The sequence below is a fragment of the Squalius cephalus genome (genome assembly GCF_949319135.1).
Source record: "Squalius cephalus genome assembly, chromosome: 9".
Classification (NCBI taxonomy): domain Eukaryota; kingdom Metazoa; phylum Chordata; class Actinopteri; order Cypriniformes; family Leuciscidae; genus Squalius; species Squalius cephalus.
In genome coordinates, this window is record NC_137130.1 from 22,320,791 (window position 1) to 22,343,022 (window position 22,232).

The 22,232-nt window shown below is 38.4% G+C and overlaps 1 protein-coding gene across 6 annotated transcripts in view; it reads right to left on the bottom strand.

Moving 5' to 3' along the window:
* thsd7ba (thrombospondin, type I, domain containing 7Ba) overlaps positions 1 to 22,232 on the bottom strand; it is a 308,878-nt gene that overhangs the window by 53,236 nt on the left and 233,410 nt on the right. For all 6 annotated transcript variants that reach the window (XM_079882075.1, XM_079882079.1, XM_079882074.1 and 3 more), the window contains 4 exons: positions 20,239 to 20,354; positions 18,494 to 18,626; positions 15,922 to 16,025; positions 7,218 to 7,409 (listed from right to left, as the gene is read on the bottom strand). In XM_079882075.1, the coding sequence (XP_079738201.1) occupies positions 7,218 to 7,409; positions 15,922 to 16,025; positions 18,494 to 18,626; positions 20,239 to 20,354 (545 nt within the window). The remainder of the gene's footprint in view (positions 1 to 7,217; positions 7,410 to 15,921; positions 16,026 to 18,493; positions 18,627 to 20,238; positions 20,355 to 22,232) is intronic.

Consider the following 22,232-nt stretch of genomic DNA (forward strand, 5'->3'; position numbering starts at 1 on the left):
GACAGTCTGGCCGTCATAGCCACCGAGTCCAGTTCTATTCCAAGAAGGAAATTGACTGACGGGGCGATAGCGAGCTCTTGGTCCAGTGACCGAGAGACCCAGATCCTCCAGATGGCTGAGAAGCGCTGTTCTGTGAGACACAAGTTCCGTCTCTGACAGCGCTAGAATAAGCCAATCATCCAGATAATTCAGTATTCGCATTCCCTGTTTTCTCAGGGGAGCGAGAGCCGTGTCCATGCATTTCGTAATGTACGGGGTGCCAAAGACAGGCCGAAGGGCAGGATTGTGTACTGATATACTCAACCGTTGAAGGCGAATCTCAAGAATGGCCTGTGACGGGGAGTTATCTGGATCTGAAAATATGCGTCTTTTAGATCGAGAGAGATAAACCAGTCTCCTGGGCGAATCTGCGCGAGGATTTTTCTGGTTGTGATCATTTTGAACGGCCGTCTCATGAGGGCTTTGTTCAGATGTCTCAGATCTAAAATAGGTCTTAACGCTCCGTCCTTCTTGGGTACGAGGAAGTAGCGGCTGTAAAAGCTCGACTCGCTCAGAGAAGGATGAACCTGTTCTATAGCCCTTTTGCGCAGCAGCTTCGCTATTTCAGCTTGAAGCAGGTGCGCAGCTTCTGAACTCACTTTCGTCTCCGTCTGTGCTTGAAAGCGCGGAGGGCGACGAGCGAATTGAAGCGAATAGCCGTGTTTTATAGTACTCAGCACCCATTCTGACGCGCCCTGAATAGCTTCCCATGCTTCCGCATGCATAGCTAGGGGTCGAATGGTCTCTGGGTTCAGATCGCCGCGCTGCGCGGGATTGGGGAACCTGTATCAGAGAGGATGGAGCGGCGTGCGCGCCGCTGGTGCTCGAACACGGGGGCTGGTAAACAGTATTGGCCGGCTGTACAGCGTTCGGTAGCTCGGTCCCAGAGGATGGAGCGCGATTTGCTGACAAACACCCCTGGCGCGAAAGCGGCGTGGGGATTGTAATGTCTAAAAGTGAGTGCGCGTGCACGTGAGCGGCGCAGAGTTTACACTTATGACACGGCCAGTGTTTGGGAGCTTAGAGGGTGTGCGACCCGAGGTAACTGAATGGCAGAGCGAGCAGCGGGTAGGTGTGAGCACAAAGTTGTGGGCACATTTACTACACTTAGTACTCGAGCGGCTTGTGTCCGCTTTATGAGAGAGCGCTCTATGCGCGTTACCATGGGGACCATGTTTGTGTGAAGCAGTGAGCACATGGGAGTGGGCACATTTTCTACACTTATGACACCTTCGGCCAGAGCCGGAATGTTTGTGAGCTTTAGAGGATCTGCAACCCGGGTAACTGTGTGATAGAGCGGGCAGCAGCTAGGTGTGAGCACAGAGTTGTGGGCACATTTACTACACTTAGTACTCAAGCGGCATGTGTCCGCTTTATGAGAGTGCGCTCTGTGAGCGTTACCGGGGAGACCGTGTTTTGTGTGTAGCAGTGAGCACATGGGAGTGGGCACATTTTCTACACTTGTAACACCATCGGCGTTATAGAGCAAATGCTTTGATGGCTCATATGTTTAGACGCTCATAAATACTCAAGCACCATCCTGTGAGATGCGGGTTCGCTTTCTGAATGTAAGAAAGCTGGCCGCGAGCTCGGAGAAGCCAGCAGAAAAAAATATTTTTCTGCCGCCAGAGCCGGATTTGAACACGGTTCTCCAGTGCAGAAGCGTAATATTCTGCCACTGAGCCACAGGGGCACACATGAGCTTCCAGTTGGTGCGAGCATATGACCGAGCGTCGTGTTTCGGCGTTTGTTTGCAGGCGCGCGTGTATTAAAACAGGCCCGTTTACTGCAGCATTAGTATTTCCAGCCGCCTGAACTTAGAGGGGACTGAGAAATATTTAACCCGTGAGACGCGGGTTTGCTTTCTGTATGTAAGAAAGCTGGCCGCGAGCTCGGAGAAGCAAGCAGAAAAAAAGTTTTTCTGCTGCCAGAGCCGGATTCGAACACGGATCTCTGGTGCGGAAGCCTAATGTTCTGCCACTGAGCCACAGGGGCACACATGAGCTTCCAGTCAGTGCGAGCATATGACCGAGCGTTTGTTTGCAGGCGCGCGTGTATTAAAACAGGCTCGTTTACTGCAGTATTAGTATTTCCAGCCGCCTGAGCTTAGAGGGGACTGAGAAATATGTATCCCGTGAGATGCGGGTTTGCTTTCTGTATGTAAGAAAGCTGGCCGCGAACTCGGAGAAGCAAGCAGAAAAAAGTTTTTCTGCTGCCAGAGCCGGATTCGAACACGGATCTCTGGTGCGGAAGCCTAATGTTCTGCCACTGAGCCACAGGGGCACACATGAGCTTCGAGTCAGTGCGAGCATATGACCGAGCGTTTGTTTGCAGGCGCGCGTGTATTAAACAGGCTCGTTTACTGCAGTATTAGTATTTCCAGCCGCCTGAACTTAGAGGGGACTGAGAAATATGCGAGGATTGGAGGAAGTCCGGCCTAAGCGGGACGAAATCACTCTCTCTTCCTCCTTTCGCCGGTGCTCGTGACGTCCGCTCTGATATCCCTTGAGAACGGCGCAGTTGCGCGGCTCGAACAAAGGGAGAGAGAGCGGGAAGATGTCATTATGTGCTGTGACATCGTTTGTTTGCAGGCGTGCGTGTATAACAACAGGCTCGTTTACTGCAATATAGATATTTCTAGTCGCCTGAGCTAGGAGGGGACTGAGAAATGTGTGAGAAACGGAGGTGGCCGGAGAGTGACGCGCGCGACCGAGACGCGGGGTAGCTTTCTTATAACGTAAAGGAAGCCAGCCCGTGACCGTCTACTTCTGACATCCCTTGTGAGCGGCGCCTTGCGCGGCTCGAACAGAGGGGGAGAGGGCGTGCGTCATCCGGGGGGGGGGTAGCTTCCTTGTAACGTAAAGGAAGCTATAGCCCGTGACCGTCCGTTCTGACATCCCTTGTGAGCGGCGCCGTTTGCGCGGCTTGACAGAGGGGAGTAACCAGCTGGTCTGCTTCACCCCCTGATGCGACGGCAGTGCGGGCAGAGGCCGGCCGCTGCGCGTCGGTGAAGGGCGGGGGAGAAGGAGAGAGCGAGGCTCGCGGGAGGGGCTCCGGCGAGCGCTCAGCTATAACCACCGGCTCGGAAGGCCTTTGAGAGCGGCGTTTTTTCTTACGCGGCCCGGAAGAGGCAGCCGGAGAAGGTGGAGGATCGTGAAACATGGCGAGTCGAGCCCGCAGGGTCGACATCGGCAAGTCCTCACACTGTTCGCAGCCGCCCGTGGAGAGGGCGCGGGCTGCGTGGTCGAAACCCAGGCAGAGAGCGCAGATCACGTGGCGGTCTCCGTCGCTGAGCGCGGCTCTGCACGAGCCACAGGATGAGCGAGGCATTTGCAACAACGCCTCGCGCTCTTTTAGATGCAAAGTGTGTCGCGGGGCGAACACACAAACACATACAACACAGAGCAGTAAAAGGATATATTCGCCGGATAGCGAAGCAGGCAGGGAAAGCTGAAGGCGGCGAAGGCGGCCGGCGTCCTCAGGCTGAGATCCTCGGCGTGCTGGTCGCTTGTTTCGACGGCGGCTTCCTCAGAGAGCAGCGATGCGTAGAGCTTCGCTGAAAAGACAGAAATCAGAGAAGCAGCCTCCGAGCCCCGCTTTTATACGCTAAGCCACACCCCTTTTCGCGGGCTGTGACGCATTAAGCGCGCCAAGCGCGCTCATTGGTCGTGACGTCACGCCAAGGGCTCAGCGGTAGGCTGCTGCAGTTGCCGCAGGGCAGCCAATGGGCACGCTAGTAAGCCTGCCCTAGGTCTGCAGGCTGCCGCACTGCGTTGACAAGATTATAAAAATTAAGGATAATTTTTGGCTTCAGTATCTCGAGAAAGAAAGGCTTTCCCGTAGCGTAGTAACTACGCAATACGAGAGAACCTCTCGTAAGAGAACGCACGTGTCCTGCTCCTGCTCACCATATGCACTGCTCCTGCGCTGCTTACTAACGCGTGCAATGTGAAACCGGCGTAACTCTGTGCCACCGCATAAATATTGATGTGTTAAAAAATAATGAGAATATCCGAGCCCTGATCGGGAGGTAACGTCCGATTCCGATCGAGTCTGAAAACACGTGATCGGGCCCGATTTCCGATCATGTGATCGGATCGGGACATCCCTAATCTTAAGCATAAAAATGTTAATGGAGGCCGAGCAATCTCAAGAGATAGCTAAGTGGTGAAAGATAAATAATAAAAAGTAAAGGGCTCAAGACTGACCCTTGAGGAACACCAGTGAAAACAGAGCAAATCTCATACCTATGGCCACCCATAGAAATGAACTGGGAATGGTCAGTAAAATAGGATATAAACCACATCAAAACTCTCCCCAACAGACCAAACACTCTTTCAAGACGTGTGAGTAATAGACTGTGATCAACAGTATCAAAAGCAGCACTTAGATCAAGAAGGATGAGAATGGATGTTGCACCAGAGTCAGAAGCCATCAAAAAATCATTGGTGACTTTAACCAAAGCTGTCTCAGTACTGTGAAATTTACGAAAACCCGACTGAAGGAGTTCAAAAAGGTAATTAGTCATGAGATGGTTACACAAATTAGAGGCAACAATATGCTCAAGTATTTTTGAAAGAAACTGAAGATTTGAGATAGGACGATAATTATTAAAATCATTCTCTCTCTTTTTTTTTTTTTTTTTTTTTGGCACAGGAGTTACAGCAGCAATCCTTAGTGCTGCTGGAACAACCCCAGTCTGCAAAGAGTCATTTATAAAACAGCAGGGCACAAAACATTGAAGCAAGATTTAAATAAGCATGTGGGAATAGGATCAAGCAAGCAAGAGGTTTCATGCTCAAAACCACTCAATGTTCTAGACAGAATAACTTTAATAAGGATTCATCTATATTTAATTTATAGAAATAAATATGTATGCTTGAAAGAATGAAGAATGTTGTATGCAAGTTGGTATAAAGAATGCATATATCATTAATTGAAAATACCATGTTCTTGTTTCTTTATGAGAAGAGGTTTTATTTAACTTTAAGATAAAGACACATGATATGTCACAGCAGTTAAATCTGTGTCTGTATAGCATGTTCAAACCTTAATATAATTCAAATTAACAGATTAACAGATGTTTCCTCCAGGAGTATATAACGAGTTTGGAATTTGTAGAGAAATGCTTAATTTATGCATTGTCAGCTGTGGATACACCCTTTAATAATGAGCATAATTACATTTACATTTTAGAAACAACATTGACAACAAAAATACTTCCAAGTGCAACCAATGCAGAATTGTCTCTGAGCAACACTAAATTAATGAATACCTGAATAAATCAGTGTTAATAAATTAATTGGCTGAACAGGCACTTGTTTTGTTTCTAAATAAATCAGTGGGGTTTAAATGATTATTTGACTCTCTCATAAAGACTCTATCCATGTCTCACAGCAGGCCTCTATATACAGTATACAGGTAGGGAGAAAGAGAAATGGACACAGTCATTGAGGTAGAAAGAAACTCACACTCTCACTGGTGTCCAGAAGCTTCCTGACGAGTGTTTGCCAGCCTCCATCTGTTCTGGGTGTTCAGAGGCGGTCAGTGATAGAAAACAGCTCTAACAGTGTGAAATTTCTGTCAGTACACTGCAGCCTCACTGACAATCTGCTTTCTGCTTTCACTGCATGTGTGATAATATGTATATAAAACACACACACTTTCCACAGCAACGATTCATTATTGATGACACCCCCAGAAACCAACACCTGCTGGATATAGTGCTTTCAATTAAGCAAGAAGCACAATCATCCTTAGCTTGCAGTTTTCAGCCTTCATTTCTGTCTTTTTTTTTTTTTTTTTTTGTGATGCTATTGGATTTCTAAGTTGAAATTTGACATTTTAGCATGTGATCGCCTTTGATGTGGTATTTCCTAAAAGTATGAGGTGAAGAAAGACTTTGAAGGTTTATCTGATACAGTGAACATGTCACACTGAGATGTGCAGGATCTTAATGAGAGCCAATCATGATTTTTATGGGAACAAACTAACTAAAGCAAAAAGCACTGCAATAATTCCCTAACAAGACAGCTCTAAATCTGCCCGTAGAGCAGTTCACAGCAGGTCTCTGATCTCTGATGATAGACAGGCCTGTCAAAACACTTATGTATGTGCAGTAAAGCAAAAGAAAAGAAGAAGAGGACAGTTAATGAAATAATGAATATGAATATTCTCCTTAATGTTACCGACTGGAGCCCTGAACACTTAAAGGTCACTTTAAATGACTTCTTTTTCCAAGGCCATTTTCCGAGCTCTAGCTGATTATGCTCTGCTAAGGAATATACTAAAGCTGACTTGTCTGTCAGCTTACTTCCCTTGTTAAAGTGATATTCCTCAAGTGATACTACAATAATGACACTCTAGAAGCCATTGTACTGGCACTGGCGCTCCAAGGATTTTACAAAAATGCCACTAATTTGTACCCACACTTGTCAGGATATAAACAAGCTTCCCGACTCGCTACGGTATAGGATTTATTCACTGATGCAGTATTTGTTCTGTGTTGTGACTTTCCAAACACTAAACAAACATCCTGCTAACTGTAAGGAATGAACACAAGTAACCTTGTTATAGAAATAGTACGTTTTTTTTTTATTAACATTTTACCAGATTTAGCACTAAACTTTTGTTCACGTTTAATGTTTGTCCACTAAATTATGTATTTGACTAAATGTTTCGATTTTTATAAAATTACACCAATTATAAAATTGTGCACCACAGATTTTTTAATAGAAGTACTTTGCTGCAGAATTCAAAAACTCAAAAAAGATTGTTTATCAGTTCCACACAACGAGGTTTAGATATTCAACAACGATCAAGAAAAAACAGCACTGGTATCAGACCGATAACAGTATCGGCCGATACTCAGAATTTGGAATATCGTATCGGTTATGAAAAATCGGTGCATCACTAATTTTCATCAAGACTAACATTTTTACATATTTTATTTGACTCAGTTTGTTTAAAGTTAAAGTTACAGCCTCTTGAATCAACCAGGAGTTAAGTATCTTTCTAAAGGGTAGAATGGTTATTGCACAAACCCGAAACCCTCATACCAGCCTCATAGCATTTTCTCATTAGTGTAATTAGCGCACAAGATTTGGGGGTGGCATAATATATACTAGATATTCACAACTTTGTGAATCACCCTGAAAAGTTGTCTGAATGTATCTCACCTGTTAGGGTGCGTTTGCGGGTACGTCGGCTCCCACATCCAGAGCATTCAGAGACTTTAGACCAAGAACTGAAGGTGCAGTCATCCCTGCAGGGCACCCAGCAGCTCCTGAAGCGGGACGGCATCGGCCCGGCCCACCTGAGACACTCTGACACGGCTGCCATCTCATCATACTCATCCACACAGCTCACTCCTGAGAGGGCACACAATCAAACACAGCTTTAATACAACAGTCATTTATGCCACTTGTGATATAAATGTGATAAATATTGCTTTAGACAGAAAATACATGACATGACAGTACTTCAGGCATTAACGTGGTAGCGATTTCATGGAAATGTATTTGCAGCCGGACTGCACGTGGTAAAAGCCATTAACTTTTCCCCATAACTCTTTCTTCTACAGTGCTGATTTCAGATCCTCTCACATGAAAATTGTCCTCCTCTGCATCACTGCCACTGAGGGACGATAAATGATATGCTTGGCAAATGTGAAGCCGCCTGTTACCTTTTCAGCACACTGCATCCATTCCACCCACAAAGTGAAGTATTCCTCGCAGACAGCAAAGATTGTGCCGAGGTCTTTTCCCCTCACTGACTTAAATTTGCCACTCTGCCTTACATGGTGACATGTTTTTGACACAGTTCTCTGCAGCATGGCTCTTTCCACTCAGCAGAGGCTTTTCAAGGGAGCACAGTTAACACACAGCTATAACAACATTTGAAGGGAACTTTTCAAACTGTATGGTAGAGCTTTTTATTGGTTCACACAATATTATTAAAGAACAACTAAAATCACAATAATTGTTCCAACCGATCAAGACATCAGGCAATATAATATAGAAAAAAGGTGGATTTTACCAAGGTAAATAAACACATTGCAACATATGCCCTTTCATTGTTTATTGCTTTTATAGAACAGTGTCAGTAATAAACTAATGGTATAATTATTATATAGTTAATTAGCTTAACTATAGCCTTACCAAAATATCTAAAAGGAAGTCTAATGAGCACCAATGCTTCATGTATTGGATGAAAAATAAAGTAAACACATTGACATTGTGAAACATTACAATTTAAGGTAACTGTTTTCTATTTGAAAATATTTAAATAGATAAAATGTAGTGTATTACTTTGATGTTAGCTTAATTTTCAACATCATTCCTCAAGTCTTCAGTGTCACATGATCCTTCAGAAATCATTTTAACATGCTGATTTGTAAACAGTGTAAAACAGTGTAAAAAGAATAACTAGGGTGTTTCCATGTTATTTTGGGTGTGATTCCATGGCAATAGCATGGTAAATGTGTCATGGCATTTTTTGAAGTACCTTGGAGTACCATATTTTACTGTCTGATACAATGACTGTACTATTGTACCGCCATCTTATTTTTTGTAAGGATAAACAAGAAACAAAACAATGCAAATAACACATATATACTTTTAATTTCTTTTGCCATCTCAACTTTAAAAAGAATAACTACATAAGAAAAAGATTTAACCCAAACGAAAAAACTAAAATAAGAGGAGGACTAAATATATACAGTACATTAGTTATCTCCAGTATATTTTATTTAGTCTTTTTCAAAGATTTTCTTCACTGATGCATATACACTTGCACTTTATTGTGCACAGAGATGAAATATGCTCTTTCAGCTACAGATACACCAGAGATTATTTGTTTTTCCAATGTTTAGTAGGTGTTCGTTCCCCACTGCTTGTGCCACATTGATAATTAATAGTACTGTATTGATTCAGATTTGTAGGACACAAATTCCAACCCTTGCAGATCTGTCAGAAAGGGAGGGAACAATTGAGTTTTGAATATAGAACTAAGACCCTGTGCATGTTTAAGTGCCAAAATAACATCTGACTCTAGTCTGCATGGACGTCACCGTCCCTAGTGCAATGTAATGCTGTTATCTCAGAAGTGACCCTCTGATGTCTTTGAACAGGCATACATGTACACATACGCCTTTAACACATTTTATTGATTCCTATTTGAATTTCAAATGTTGCTCTCTGACCAAAGCATTTGCTCTCTTCACTTCAGAGTAACGTGGGTGGAGATAGTATCTAGACGTGGGATGGTGTTTTAATAATACATCATAGTTTGCTTTTGTGTGAAAACGACAGACTTAGATTATAATTACAAAGGCATTTTATTTGTTTTCACTCTCTGCAACTATATATGGATTATGTGTATAGGATCATGTAGAGTCAGTCAGTCATAAACAGATTAAAATAATTCATTAAATGGATTGGGGTCAGTAATATTTTCTTTTGTTTTGTGAAGAAATTCATACTTTTATTTAGCAAGGATGCATTAAATTGGTTAAACATGAGAGTACAGACATTTATAATGTTACAAAAGACTTCTATTTCAAACAAATGCTGTTCATTTGAACAATCAATTCATCAAAGAATCCTGAAAAAAGTGCATAACATTTTCCACAAAAATATGAAGCAGCACAAATGTTGATAATAATAAGAAATGTTTCTTGGGCAGTATATTATAATGATTTCTGAAGCATCATGTGACACTGAAGACTGGAGTAATGATGCTGCTTTGCCATCACAGGAATAAGTTACATTTTAAAAATCATAAAAAAAGTTCAGTGATATTTCACAGTATTACTGCTTTACTGTATTTTTTTATCAATGCAACCGGATGTCTGTGACATCGGTCAATTATACATTTTAGTGTTCATTATACAAAACTATTTGACCAATCAGAATCAAGAGAGCTTGAAATTATGTGTAGCATATTATGGTACTGTACCATAAAGGACATTGTTAACAGAATTGAATAGTCATTCTGAGCATTTTGTCCTTCAGATTCAAATGTGAAAGGTAAGTTTTGAGATGACATTACTTTTTTTTTACTCTTAAGAATTTCATATGCCTCCCAGGGTAGACATCAGTTTCTCCCTCCTACTCTGTCTCTCCTAGCTTCCTTTTCTTTCTCACACTCATTGCTGGTTCCCGCAGTGCCCCAGAGACAGAAAGGTTGACAGTAGTGACATTCTGATTGGAGCGCACAGGCTGCCCATTTTTAGCACAATTATTTCCCCTCTCTCCTCCATCCCTATACCATTCTCTCTCAATTTATCTCCTCTCCCTATTGTTAACATTTTATTCTTATCTCGGCTCATGACAGGGATCAACTTAATAATGCAGCCACTTACAAAGGTGACAATGTTTGCTGACTACTCAAAAGGACACGGTGGAGAACTTTTATGGCCCTTAAAAAAGACTCTGTCAGACTTGCCGGCTAAGCTTCTCAGTACTCATTAACGGCAGGCCGAGCGCACAAAAAACCCAGAAGACGACTCTTTTCATTAGAGTAACACTTTCATGGGCTCCTAGAATTAAGGTTTCGATATGTGGGAATCTAAGCCCAATTAAATGATTACTGAAGCTATGCACAATACCAAGAAGCACTGTGGAAGACACTCGCACATCCACCCCATAATAATGGGAACTGATTAACTGAGACATTTTAATCCATAATGTGAGACGAAGATTAGTATGTGTGGTATAATCAATATATGTCCCTTCTTAAATACCCCCGACATGATTTAGTGGACACCAAAGACTGCAGAGAGTTGCTCAAAATGTGCAAAATAAGATCCCCAATTGGGAACAAGCTTTTTCATACCAAAAGTGAATAGACAAAGCGTTGAATACCAGCCACAAAAATTCACCTTAAAATAACTTACAAAGAATGTGACAGAAATTTCTGTCAGCAAAATTTACCACAGCAAAACCAAAAATACTCCTGTCATTCACATCCTGTAATGCAAAATACTACCTATCAGATATGGATTTCTGCCATATGCAGACAGTTTCATGGACTATGACAGGAGCATTCTTTGTACTGTTGGTTTCCAGTAAGGGTTCATTGTGCAAGGACAGATAGTAATCAACTGTACAGGGACTCTGTCAGTGTGAGCGTTCCTTAACAACCTGTCTACACTGGAATTCAGTCACTCACTTTCAATGAGAGGTAGTGATTTGAGGTTATATGAATGACAGTGACTGTAGGCAGTGGTACAAAGGTGAGTAGAGTTTAACTTTATACAAACAAGCAGTAATATTAAGCGTAGCCTCAGTTCTGGCAGGTCACGTCAGTCAAGCTGGCATCAGCTGACTCTCAGCTGATACACCTCTACCTATAGGAATACGATGCCTATCACTGTATACATCAGTATTATCAGCAGCTATCGTGTTTCTCAGCAGATAATTACCCTCCTCCATGCCCAGCTCCTCCTCTCGCCCAGTTAGTATGGCATTCTGATTCCCCTTGAATCAGAATAAATTCTCGAATCATGTTGTACTTTAAAATCTCGAATGAATGATATCTGCAATACATTCATGTTGGTTCTGTTTTGTTTACCCTAAGGGGGTTATTGCTGCTCTCCCTGCTCTTAGCCATGTTAGACTGCAAAGATGCGCAGGGAGTTCTCACCCAGAACGGAACCATACCGCCAATCCAAACTGTATGCTAACTGTCAGTTGTATTTGACGATAGTGGTCCTGACAGAAATAATACAACCACCAGCATGATCTCACTAGTGATATGTATTTGTCTGTTAAGACATATTGACGGCATCAAAAACATAAGCACTGTACGTCTTACATATTCATGCTTACAAAGTCCATAGAATATTGACTTTATGCAATTAATAGGTTGGTTTGATTGTCCTACTACTTTAATTCAATATTAATGAAACATGTTTAATGGCCTCATTTATTTAACGCATTTAATTAATTGGTAACACTTTACAATAAGGTTTATTTGTTAACATTAGTTAATGTATTAACTAACATGAACTAACAATGAGCAATACATTTGTTACAGTATTTATTCATCTTTGTTAATGTTAGTTAATAAAAATACAGCTGTTCATTGTTTGTTCATGTTAGTTCACAGTGCATTAACCAATGTTTTAACCAAACAAATACAACCTTCGATTTTAATAACGTATTAGTAAATGTTGAAATTAATATTAACTAATATTAATTAATGTTAACTAATGAATCTTATTCTAAAGTGTTACCAATTAATTTGACACTATAACTGATAAATATTTGGTGTGATTTCTGGTGCTGTATTCAACTTGCTTCATTTGACTATATAATGGTAAATTGCAACACATATATATATATATTATTAAAACGTAACTATGCAAATATATATGTATAGTATAATTAGTTACTATTCATTGTAAAATTGTGAAATATTATAATTTAAAAGGACTTTTTCCATTTTAATATATTTTAAAATGTAATTTATTCCTGTGATGCAAAGCAGAATTTTCAGCATCATTACTCCAGTCTTCAGTGTCACATGATCCTTCAGAAATCATTCTGATATTCTGATTTGCTGCTCAAGAAACATTTATTATTATGATCAATGTTGAAAACAGTTGTGCTGCTTCATGTTTTTGTGAAATATATATATATATATATATATATATATATATATGGTATTATATATGTACATGGTATTATATATATACATATAGATAGATAGATAGATTTGTTTTTTATTGCATCCTTTTGATCAAACTTTTGAATTGTAGTTTAAGAATATAATAATAAAAAAAAAATCCCCTAAAGTATTTATGTTGTAAATCACTAGTAAATCACAAGTATATGCGGCTAAATCTTCACTCTGGGTGAATAAATGTCTATCATTAGTCATTGGCTAATAAATTCTTAGATTTTACTCGCCAGTGTGTGTGTTAGAGGCTAAGTATAAGTTTAGCATTTTCACTCGCTTAACACTGCCTGAGTGCTTGAGAGTTTCACTCTGCGTCAAGCGATATGTACTAGTATTTCAATTCACCTCAATGGATGCGCGTTTCTCACACACACGCAAAGAGAGAGAGAGTGAGAGAGAGTCTTCCATACCACGGAAGGAAGTAGTTCTGCACAAAAGAGGGTTTTTAAAGACACTCCAGTGTTGTTTCTTATTTATTTACTCACATGTGCCGTCGAACTGTTGTATAAATGCAATATAACACTTGTAGCCGTGCAATATGGCTGTATATCAACACACTGTGATTACCTCGGCCTATGGCCACTCGTGTGATATTGCTCATATAGAAATAGAACATAATATCACAAAAGAATATCAGTCTGGCGAGTAACCAAACAAATGTACTAGCCAATGGTGATTCTATTGCCAAGGTGTGCATATAGGGTTGCAGTATGTAAATATATTTAAGCAATAGATGCAGTCAGTACAATAATACAACGACACTCAATGTACAATGCCTAAATGTACAAATATGTACAAGTAAATAAAAAACAAAAATGAATGAACACTAATGAGATCAGGCCAAACTACCAATGAGAGTGCAGACAGTGGCACTCACATGATCACTCATATCTTCTCGCATCTCTAACTCTCACTGAAAATGAATGACTTCTGGTCGCTTTTTTGCTGCAAATCTGTCTGAGGAAGCACAATATGTTTGAGGTTTGCGTTACTTTTGCAGAGGTGTCTGTCTTTCTGCTTCATTTAGTGTAATTTACTGCATTGCCTTCTAGCCCTGTTATTTATTGTGGAGGATGCTGATAGAGCAAGTGTTCCCAAACACAGCAGGAACTCTGCGGCTGGCTCATTTGCATCTGTGTGCCGGAGAGCGTCTGTGCGCCTGTCTCAAGCCACCACTCCACCTGAGTAGGCTGAGAATAATCAAATTACATCAGCCGGGGATGCTTGCCTAAAATACAACAATAAATCATCCGTGTACATAAACAACCAGCGTAATTTTTAATCACTAGACTAAGGTAAAACAACAAGAGCTTATTGCTGTTGTGGTGGCGGTACCCACTGTTAGTTCTTGTGGAATTAAAAAGCAGGAACGAATTGGTGAACATTCGTAAATTAGCCAAGATTTATTATTTACTTTAATTCATGCCCTCATGCAGTGAGATCCAAGGGGAGGTCAACACTGTCAAGTGCTGGTTTAAATAAACCATGAAATTGAATCTGCACACAGGCAAGTGCTCTCCGCAGTCCATCTTCATGTAATCCGTATCCTAACCTTGCTGCGGGGGCACGCGTACAATAGCGGCTACGTACTAGTGCCTATTTGAATCTTCCATTGCAGGATAACATTTACACAGACTTGGGATTTTTAATGAATGGCCTCATTAATTTTAATGAATGCACTCAATATCTGGAATAATACTGACCTTTGACTCGGCACAAAAATGTCAGCTTTTCTTCCATTGTACCAATATGATATTCTGATAAACTGAGGAAGCTCAGTAAAATGTCACACTACATTGTGTCTAAAAGTAATAACTTCTGGATACAATCATTTATTTTAATTTGATCTCAACAAATTCAAGGTTTCCATGGAAAATACGTTTGAACGTGACTGAAGATATTTGAAAAATCCATTTATTAGTCAAATTATTTTGATAGGCTTCCCATTTTGAGTTATCATACTCTTTTATGTTAACTCTTTATAATAACTACAATACATCATTATCAAATATTGCTTAAAATGTAAATTAAAATAGTAAAACATATTTTCCTAAAAAAAAAATCAAAGTCATTACTTTTGTGAAAGGACAAGGAACTAATGACATGTGTAGCATTATATTTAATGTACTTATTTTCATCAACGACTAATGAATTAATGCTTTGAGAGCTATATATATATATATATATATTAGGGCAGTCAAAAGATTAATCGTGATTAATCGCATCCAAAATAAAAGTTTGTGTTTACATAATATATGTGTGTGTACTGTGTATAATTATTTTGTATATATAAATACACACACATGCATGTATATATTTAAGAAATATTTGCATACATATACTGTATATATATTTATATAGTTTATATTATATATAAATATAATTTTTTTTTTATATATAAATAACACATTTTTCTTAAATATATACATGCATGTGTGTGCATTTATATATATACAAATTTAATTATACACAGTACACACACATATATTATTAAAAACAAACTTTTATTTTGGATGCGATTAATCGCGATTAATCTTTTGACAGCCCTAATATATATATATTTATTACATGGCTTGGCTGAATTCCAATGTAGAATGCGGTCTGTTATTTCTTTATAACAGATATATATATATATATATATATATATATATATATATATATATAATGATTAAAATAAAGTATTATTTGAATAGGTTTCAATATTTCTGAAAAAAATCACACACACAAAAAAAAAGTAAAATCACACATTCGTCCTATAATATACTTCCTCAGAAACTACTCTACTAAAATATCAATATCTGGAATAATTTGCACAAAAATGTCAGAATATGTTGATATTTCTACACAGACAATGTTTATATTACCAACATCACACGCACAGAAAAGCTCTGTAAATCAAAAAGTTTGGGTATTTTTTTTAAAGCATCTGTGCCCCAAAGGCAGACTGTTCCTCTAACATTATCTGTGATATTTGACAGCTTTCACTTCCATTCTGTCTTAATCACACCGGGAGTTCCGGCATGCTGCAACAACACTTCACACACTGTACAGCGCCAATGAACAAAGCAGAGCTCAAAGCAATGAACACATTCATATATGTGCACAGCGATGCATATAGCTCAAAGGCAGAGCAACAACAGGTGGCTATGTAGCATACCATGAGAATTGACTCTTTTACATGAAACAAACTTCTCTTACCTCTCATCTCTAATCCTTTACCACACGATTCACTCGCTCCTGCCATTCCCTGCTGGACAGAATCTGGGACCAGAGTACATGGATGCCATTTGTGTGCCTTCCATCTGAAAAAGAGATGAAGATTTGTAATGATGGTTTGATGTTGGAAAAAAGTCCCCTGAGTTGTTACCATGACATACATTTTTAGTCTAAGACATGCTGTTCATATACTATAAATATACTAGGTATTATTTAGATATCATATAATACCAGAAATAACCTGGAAATAACACAAATATGTACACATGTAAGCAGACCTTCCAGTGTAAACACAACGCATATCAATAGAAGCCTTACACTTACAATACTTAAATCAGTATATTAACCAGCATGATGCTGTCACAGTCTTTTATGATACATGGAATTAATTGCCTTTGTATTCAGGGGGCTTTTACAGGAAAATTAGTTTCGTCTTGCCTTGCAAATGAGAAAAATGGTGACCGTTAAATAAATCCTATAAACCAGTGGTAATGATGTGCTGCATTAAACGAATGACTTTGTTTCAGCATACTAAACAGTTTCTTGTCAATAGTTTTAATTACAAGGGATTTCAATGGCAGATGCCAATGCTGACATCTACAGATGAGAGTGGTCATTGGTTAATATGAAGTAATACATTCACATGTGCAAATATTCCATGCAAGTTCTCAACTATCAACTATACTGAAATATTATAAGATATACTAGTGTTGTAGTCCGAGACCATTTTTGAAGGACATGGTCTTGTCTCATTCTCAGACTTCGAGGACTCTAAGAGGATTTTATTTTAAAACCGGTCAAGACCACATCTGCGGGGATATCACTAAATTGCCATTGCATTATCTGCTTTATTTGTTAATCATTAATGTGACTGGATGTAAAACTTGCTGCTTCAAATGCAATCAATAACTTATTTCTGTTTTTGTTTTTTTGTTACTGTTGTGCCGGGTAAAAAATGAACGACTGTCAAAAATTACACCAAAATTAATACAAATGGGCACAAAATTCAATTTATGATTGCAAAAAACTTGCATGAGAGCTTATAACATAAGATATAATTCAGCAGTATCTCAATTGATTTTATTTTTCAAACATTAATTTCAACATTATTTATGTAGATTGTACCAATTAAGACGCAACTCCTGTGGCAACTCAGCAGTGGAAAGATTAATTTTGTTGTTAGTGATTTAATTTGACCGGTAGTGTTTTATTATTATTCAAATTGTAGTTATTGATTAAATATCAGGCATTTCTCAGGCAGTATGTGGATCTTTTAGATGAATTTAAGAAGTCTCTTGGTCTTGACTCAGTCTCACCCTGCCTTGGTTTGGTCTTGGTATCACCCCTCAAAGTTTTGGTTTTGACTTGGTCTCTGTTTAGATGGTCTTGACTACAACACTACGCCTCTCATGAGATGATTTAATTTTTATTACAAATAAATACTTTTTATTTAAATTAAATTCACGTTTCATTTAGAATCTTCGGAACTATTTTCATTCTCGACATGAATGATGAGTGAACGTTACTGGATGTGATGGAGTGGAGCATTCGAATTCTTAAATACGCTAACATTTAAAAGTTTGTAGTCTGTAATATTTTTTAAATGTAAAGTCTCTTTGCTCACCTAAGCTACATTTATTTGATCACAAATACAGTAAAAACAGTAATATTGTGAAATACAATTTTAAATGTCTGTTTTCTATTCGAATATTTTGTAAAATTAAATTTATTCCTGCGATGGAAAAGCTGAATTTTCAGCATCATTACTCCAGTCTTCAGGGTTACATGATCCTTCAGAAATCTTTATAATATGTTGAATTGATGCTCAAGAAAGATTTATAATTGTCAACAATGAAAAGATGTTCTGATTGATATTTTTGTGAGACCTGTCATGAATAGAAAGTCTATTTTGCCTACATTGAATGTATCCTTGCCATATCAAATTATTAATTTCTTTCAGAATGTTTTTTTCCCTGACCTCAAACATAGTGTATGTGAGTGGAGCCTCATTATTATTCAAGAAACCTTGTGGCCTTATCTTATGACAGGTGCTTTTTCAGGCATTCAGAAGCATTAGTTGATGTTTATTTGCATGGTTTAAAAGCATGAAAGAGTCATACAGATTATCTCTTCTGAAATGTTTGTGTAAAACATGTTTTTTATGGGTGAGTTTATGAAACAAAATGCTGTCTGATATAGCTATTATTGCATTAACAAATCAACCTACTTCTATTTGTGAATAAACCTTGCAGAATAACAATTTCAGAAGTTATTACAACTGCTCAAACACATTCACATTTATTCATGAGCTGGAGAAACTTGCAAATAGCTTGGCATTTACTTGCGCTGTAAATTACAGCTACAGTGTGACTTGTGTATTTTTTGGAAAGTATTGTGTTTACAAAACAGCATATAATATATTTATGTTTTTTATGCATGTGATTCTGAACTGCTGTGTGGGTTTGCAAACGTTTTTTTGACTCCACAAAGGCTGGCATTGTATGAGTCTAGCTGATAAATTGGTAAACCACTAGTGTGAATGCAGTTTATTCACCTGTAAGTAGGACAAACCAGAAGAGCCTCACATTCTCTCTCCTCATATAAAGTATCTGGACACTCTTGACCCCCATTGGCCGCCCGCTGGATGATGATCCTGTATCGTGACTGTGAGGGCACGGTGCTGTTCACTGCATAGTTCACACAGAAAGAAAACATCACTTTCACTCATCTTTCACTTTATTAGTATTCTGACAGCGATTACCGCAGCAGGAACAATTCAAAGAGCTCTTTAGATAAGAGCCAATGATATGATTCTCTGGTGGAGTTCACTGTATGGATCCTAAGCTGATGTAACGACTTCATTTAACAGACGATGTAAGGCTCATTACGCATTGCTAATTACTAAAACACTGATAATAGCACAATTAAGAGGGCGATCTCATTAACAGAAGACCCACCAGGGTAAAACACACTATTTACAGAGGGGATATCAGTTATTTAAAACCTTTCTTCAAATGTTACCATTTGATTCAATCATCATAAATGCATGTTTACTGGTTTCTTTAGTGGAAGTAATTGTCAATTAATAGTCTCATTTAAATGTAATAAAACTTTTCTTCTGGTAAGAAAAGCCCCTCTGAGAATGACACATACGGTATGTGGTCGGGCTTTCACTGCTTTTACAGCAGTGTGTCACATCACGTCCCAGTAGTTGGTGTGAAATCTTGTTTTCATTATCAACATACTGTCCTCATGGAGGGAATGAATTTTAGATTCTAATAACCAACTCTGTAAATATAATGACTTTTCTCGTAGGAAAAGAAAGAAATAATTAGATAAGAGAGAATGGGGAAATGCTGAAATCTGATTGAGATGTTAAATAACATTTAAAGTCAACAATTAAATCTGACATGAATGGTCCCATAAATGTTGTTTCTTATGCTCAAATAACATTAAAAAAAGCATTTAATTGAGGTTAGTCCAGCCAATGCACATGTTGTAGTCCCAATTGAGTATCTCAGGACACTTCTAACTGTGGATGCAGTAACATGATGATTTGATCAACTGGTGACTGGTGTAACCGGTCCTACTCGACTCGCACCGCAGGGATTCGAACCGCAGTCTCTAGCATCAGTTGTTAGTGTGCCTCTTGAGATCAGGGGAGTGAAGTACATACATATATACATATGAATACATATAAATTCATACTTTAATTCAGCAAGGATTCATTAAATTTATCAAAAGAGACAGTAAAGATATTTATAATGTCTTTATTTGAATTTCTATTTTTAAATAAATGCTGTTCTTTCATATGTATCATGGTTTCCACAAATTTATTTTCTGTTTTCAACATTGATAATAATAAGAAATGTTTCTTGAGCAGCAAATTAGCATATTATAATGATTTCTGAAAGATCGTGTGACACTGAAGACTGGAGTAATGATGCTGAAAATTCAGCTTTACCAACACAGGAATAAATAACATCTTAAAATATATTCAAATAATAATAATAAATTAAATTGTAAAAATATTTCACAATATTACTGAATTTTGATCAAATAAATGCAGTTTTGAACATAAGATGATCAAAACATAAAAAAATAAAAAAAATAGATAAATCTTACAGTGTACATGATCACTATGAAGATTAAAACGGTCTTCGTATGTGTTCCACAGGAAAAAATAAAAGCAAACAGGTTTGGAAATACATTTTTTTATTTTCAGGTGAACTATCCCTGTATGTGAGGTCCCACTGAAATGTCACAGCTAAAGGTTGTGTGAGGAGATTGTATCAATACCTGGCAGGCATGTGGTAGGGCAGGCTGTCCATTCACTGAAAGGAGTCACAATGCAATCTTTCCTACATGGCAGTAAACAGGGTTGAATGGTGTCCGGTCGGGCAGATTCTGGACACCTATGACACAGACACATGGAGAACAGAAAGACGACATTTTTTTTCAAGATCAGTGATAAGCTGTCTTAATTCACACTGCAGTTGCTCTGTCCTTGACCTTTTACCATGGGTGCAGATATAATCTGTGCTGGTCCTATGTGCAGGTTGATTTACTGTACCCCACAAACCCAGACATTATCATGTACAGATACAACACAGTTCCAACGACACTATCTGTGTAACAGAAGATCACAACGACACTGTAGGGGAAGTTGATGTAATATTTATTGCATCTTACCAGCAGAGGCTGCAGCTGATTGTATCTGAGTGAGTATACGGTAAAGGTGAGTTATTTCGGTATGAGTGATGGCAAGCGAGATGCTACGTGAGCCTTTATATTTCTTAAGAGAGAGATAAAGAGAGATTCCCCACACAGCTCGCTATACTGTACTGTGTAATCTAATGGAAAGAGAGTTTATTATTCTGTGCTCTAAAATACTTTATTCTGGTCGATCACAGAGAAACATGGTCACTTATTTTTGTGATATTGATTATACATAATGATTGTATATTTGGCAAACAATTTCCAACATGTAAAAAAAATAAGTACACACCATGAATTTTTTCCCCAACACCAAACATGTATGGATGTACACTAACATTCAAAACTGTGGGGTTTTTGTTTTGTTGTTGTTGTTTTTGCAATAAGTCTCTTATGGTAACCCAGGCTGCATTTATTTGATCAAAATTACAGTCAAAACAGTAATGCTATGTTATTAACATTTGAAATAACTGTTTGTCTTCTATTTTAATATATTTTAAAAAGCAATTTATTCCTGTGATGAAAAAGCCATTACTCCAGTCTTCAGGGTCACATGATCCTTCAGAAATCATTATACTATGCTGATCTGCTGCTCAAGTAACACTTATCATCAATATGAAAAAAAAGTTGTTCTGATTGCTATTTAAGCATGATACAGTTTTTCAGAATTATTTGATAAATACCAAAGTTCAAAAGATCAGCATTAAAAAAAAAAGTTAAATCTTTAGTAACATTATAAATGTATTTACTGTCATTTTTGACCAATTTAATGCATCCTTGCTAAATGAACGTATTTAAAATCTTAGTTAATACAGTTTTATTAAGTTTTATCTGGACAGTATTGATGTGTAACATAATTTAACAAATAAAAATTAAACTTTGAATTTTTTATTCAACAAAAAATATTAACATAACTTCAACTGTCTTCAGTGGAATAAGTAAGTATATAGCGACATTTACTTTCCATTTGAAGCTTCAAAGTGGTAGTTGTGTAGCTGTCAATGGAGGGACAGAAAGCTCTCAGATTTCATTAGAAAGATCTTAAGTTGTGTTCGAAATTAAGATATACTTTCCATCCTACTTTTTTTCCATAACAATGTACCCGTTTCATGGCTCTCCAAGCACTCTCCAGTATCGGTTACTTATAAAAAAAAAATAAAAAATTGAGAGAAGTTCAACTTAAATCAATATTTCATGCACATTGATTTATTTGGTAAACAGGCGTGTGGTAGGACGAAAAATTACATTCACCCTGGTGAATATTTAAGGGATAATGTACAGCCAGACGATCGATTTCACAAAACAAAGCCCTTCTGGTCGAAACAAGACCCATTATTTTGAGATAATGACTGGTTGACTGCACATGATCCCTTACATATGTACTAGGGTGTACGTCCTGCTGGACATGTGTGTACTTGTGAGTGCGAGTATGTGCATGCTTTTGTTTGAGAGCATGTTGCTCCATGGAGAATGTCCATCCCTGTAAGCTGGATTCTGGATTTCATTTCCCAGCATGCAGCAGCTCTAAAGAGAGACAGTGGGACTCAGCAGGCCTCTACCAAATACAGGCTTTGGAG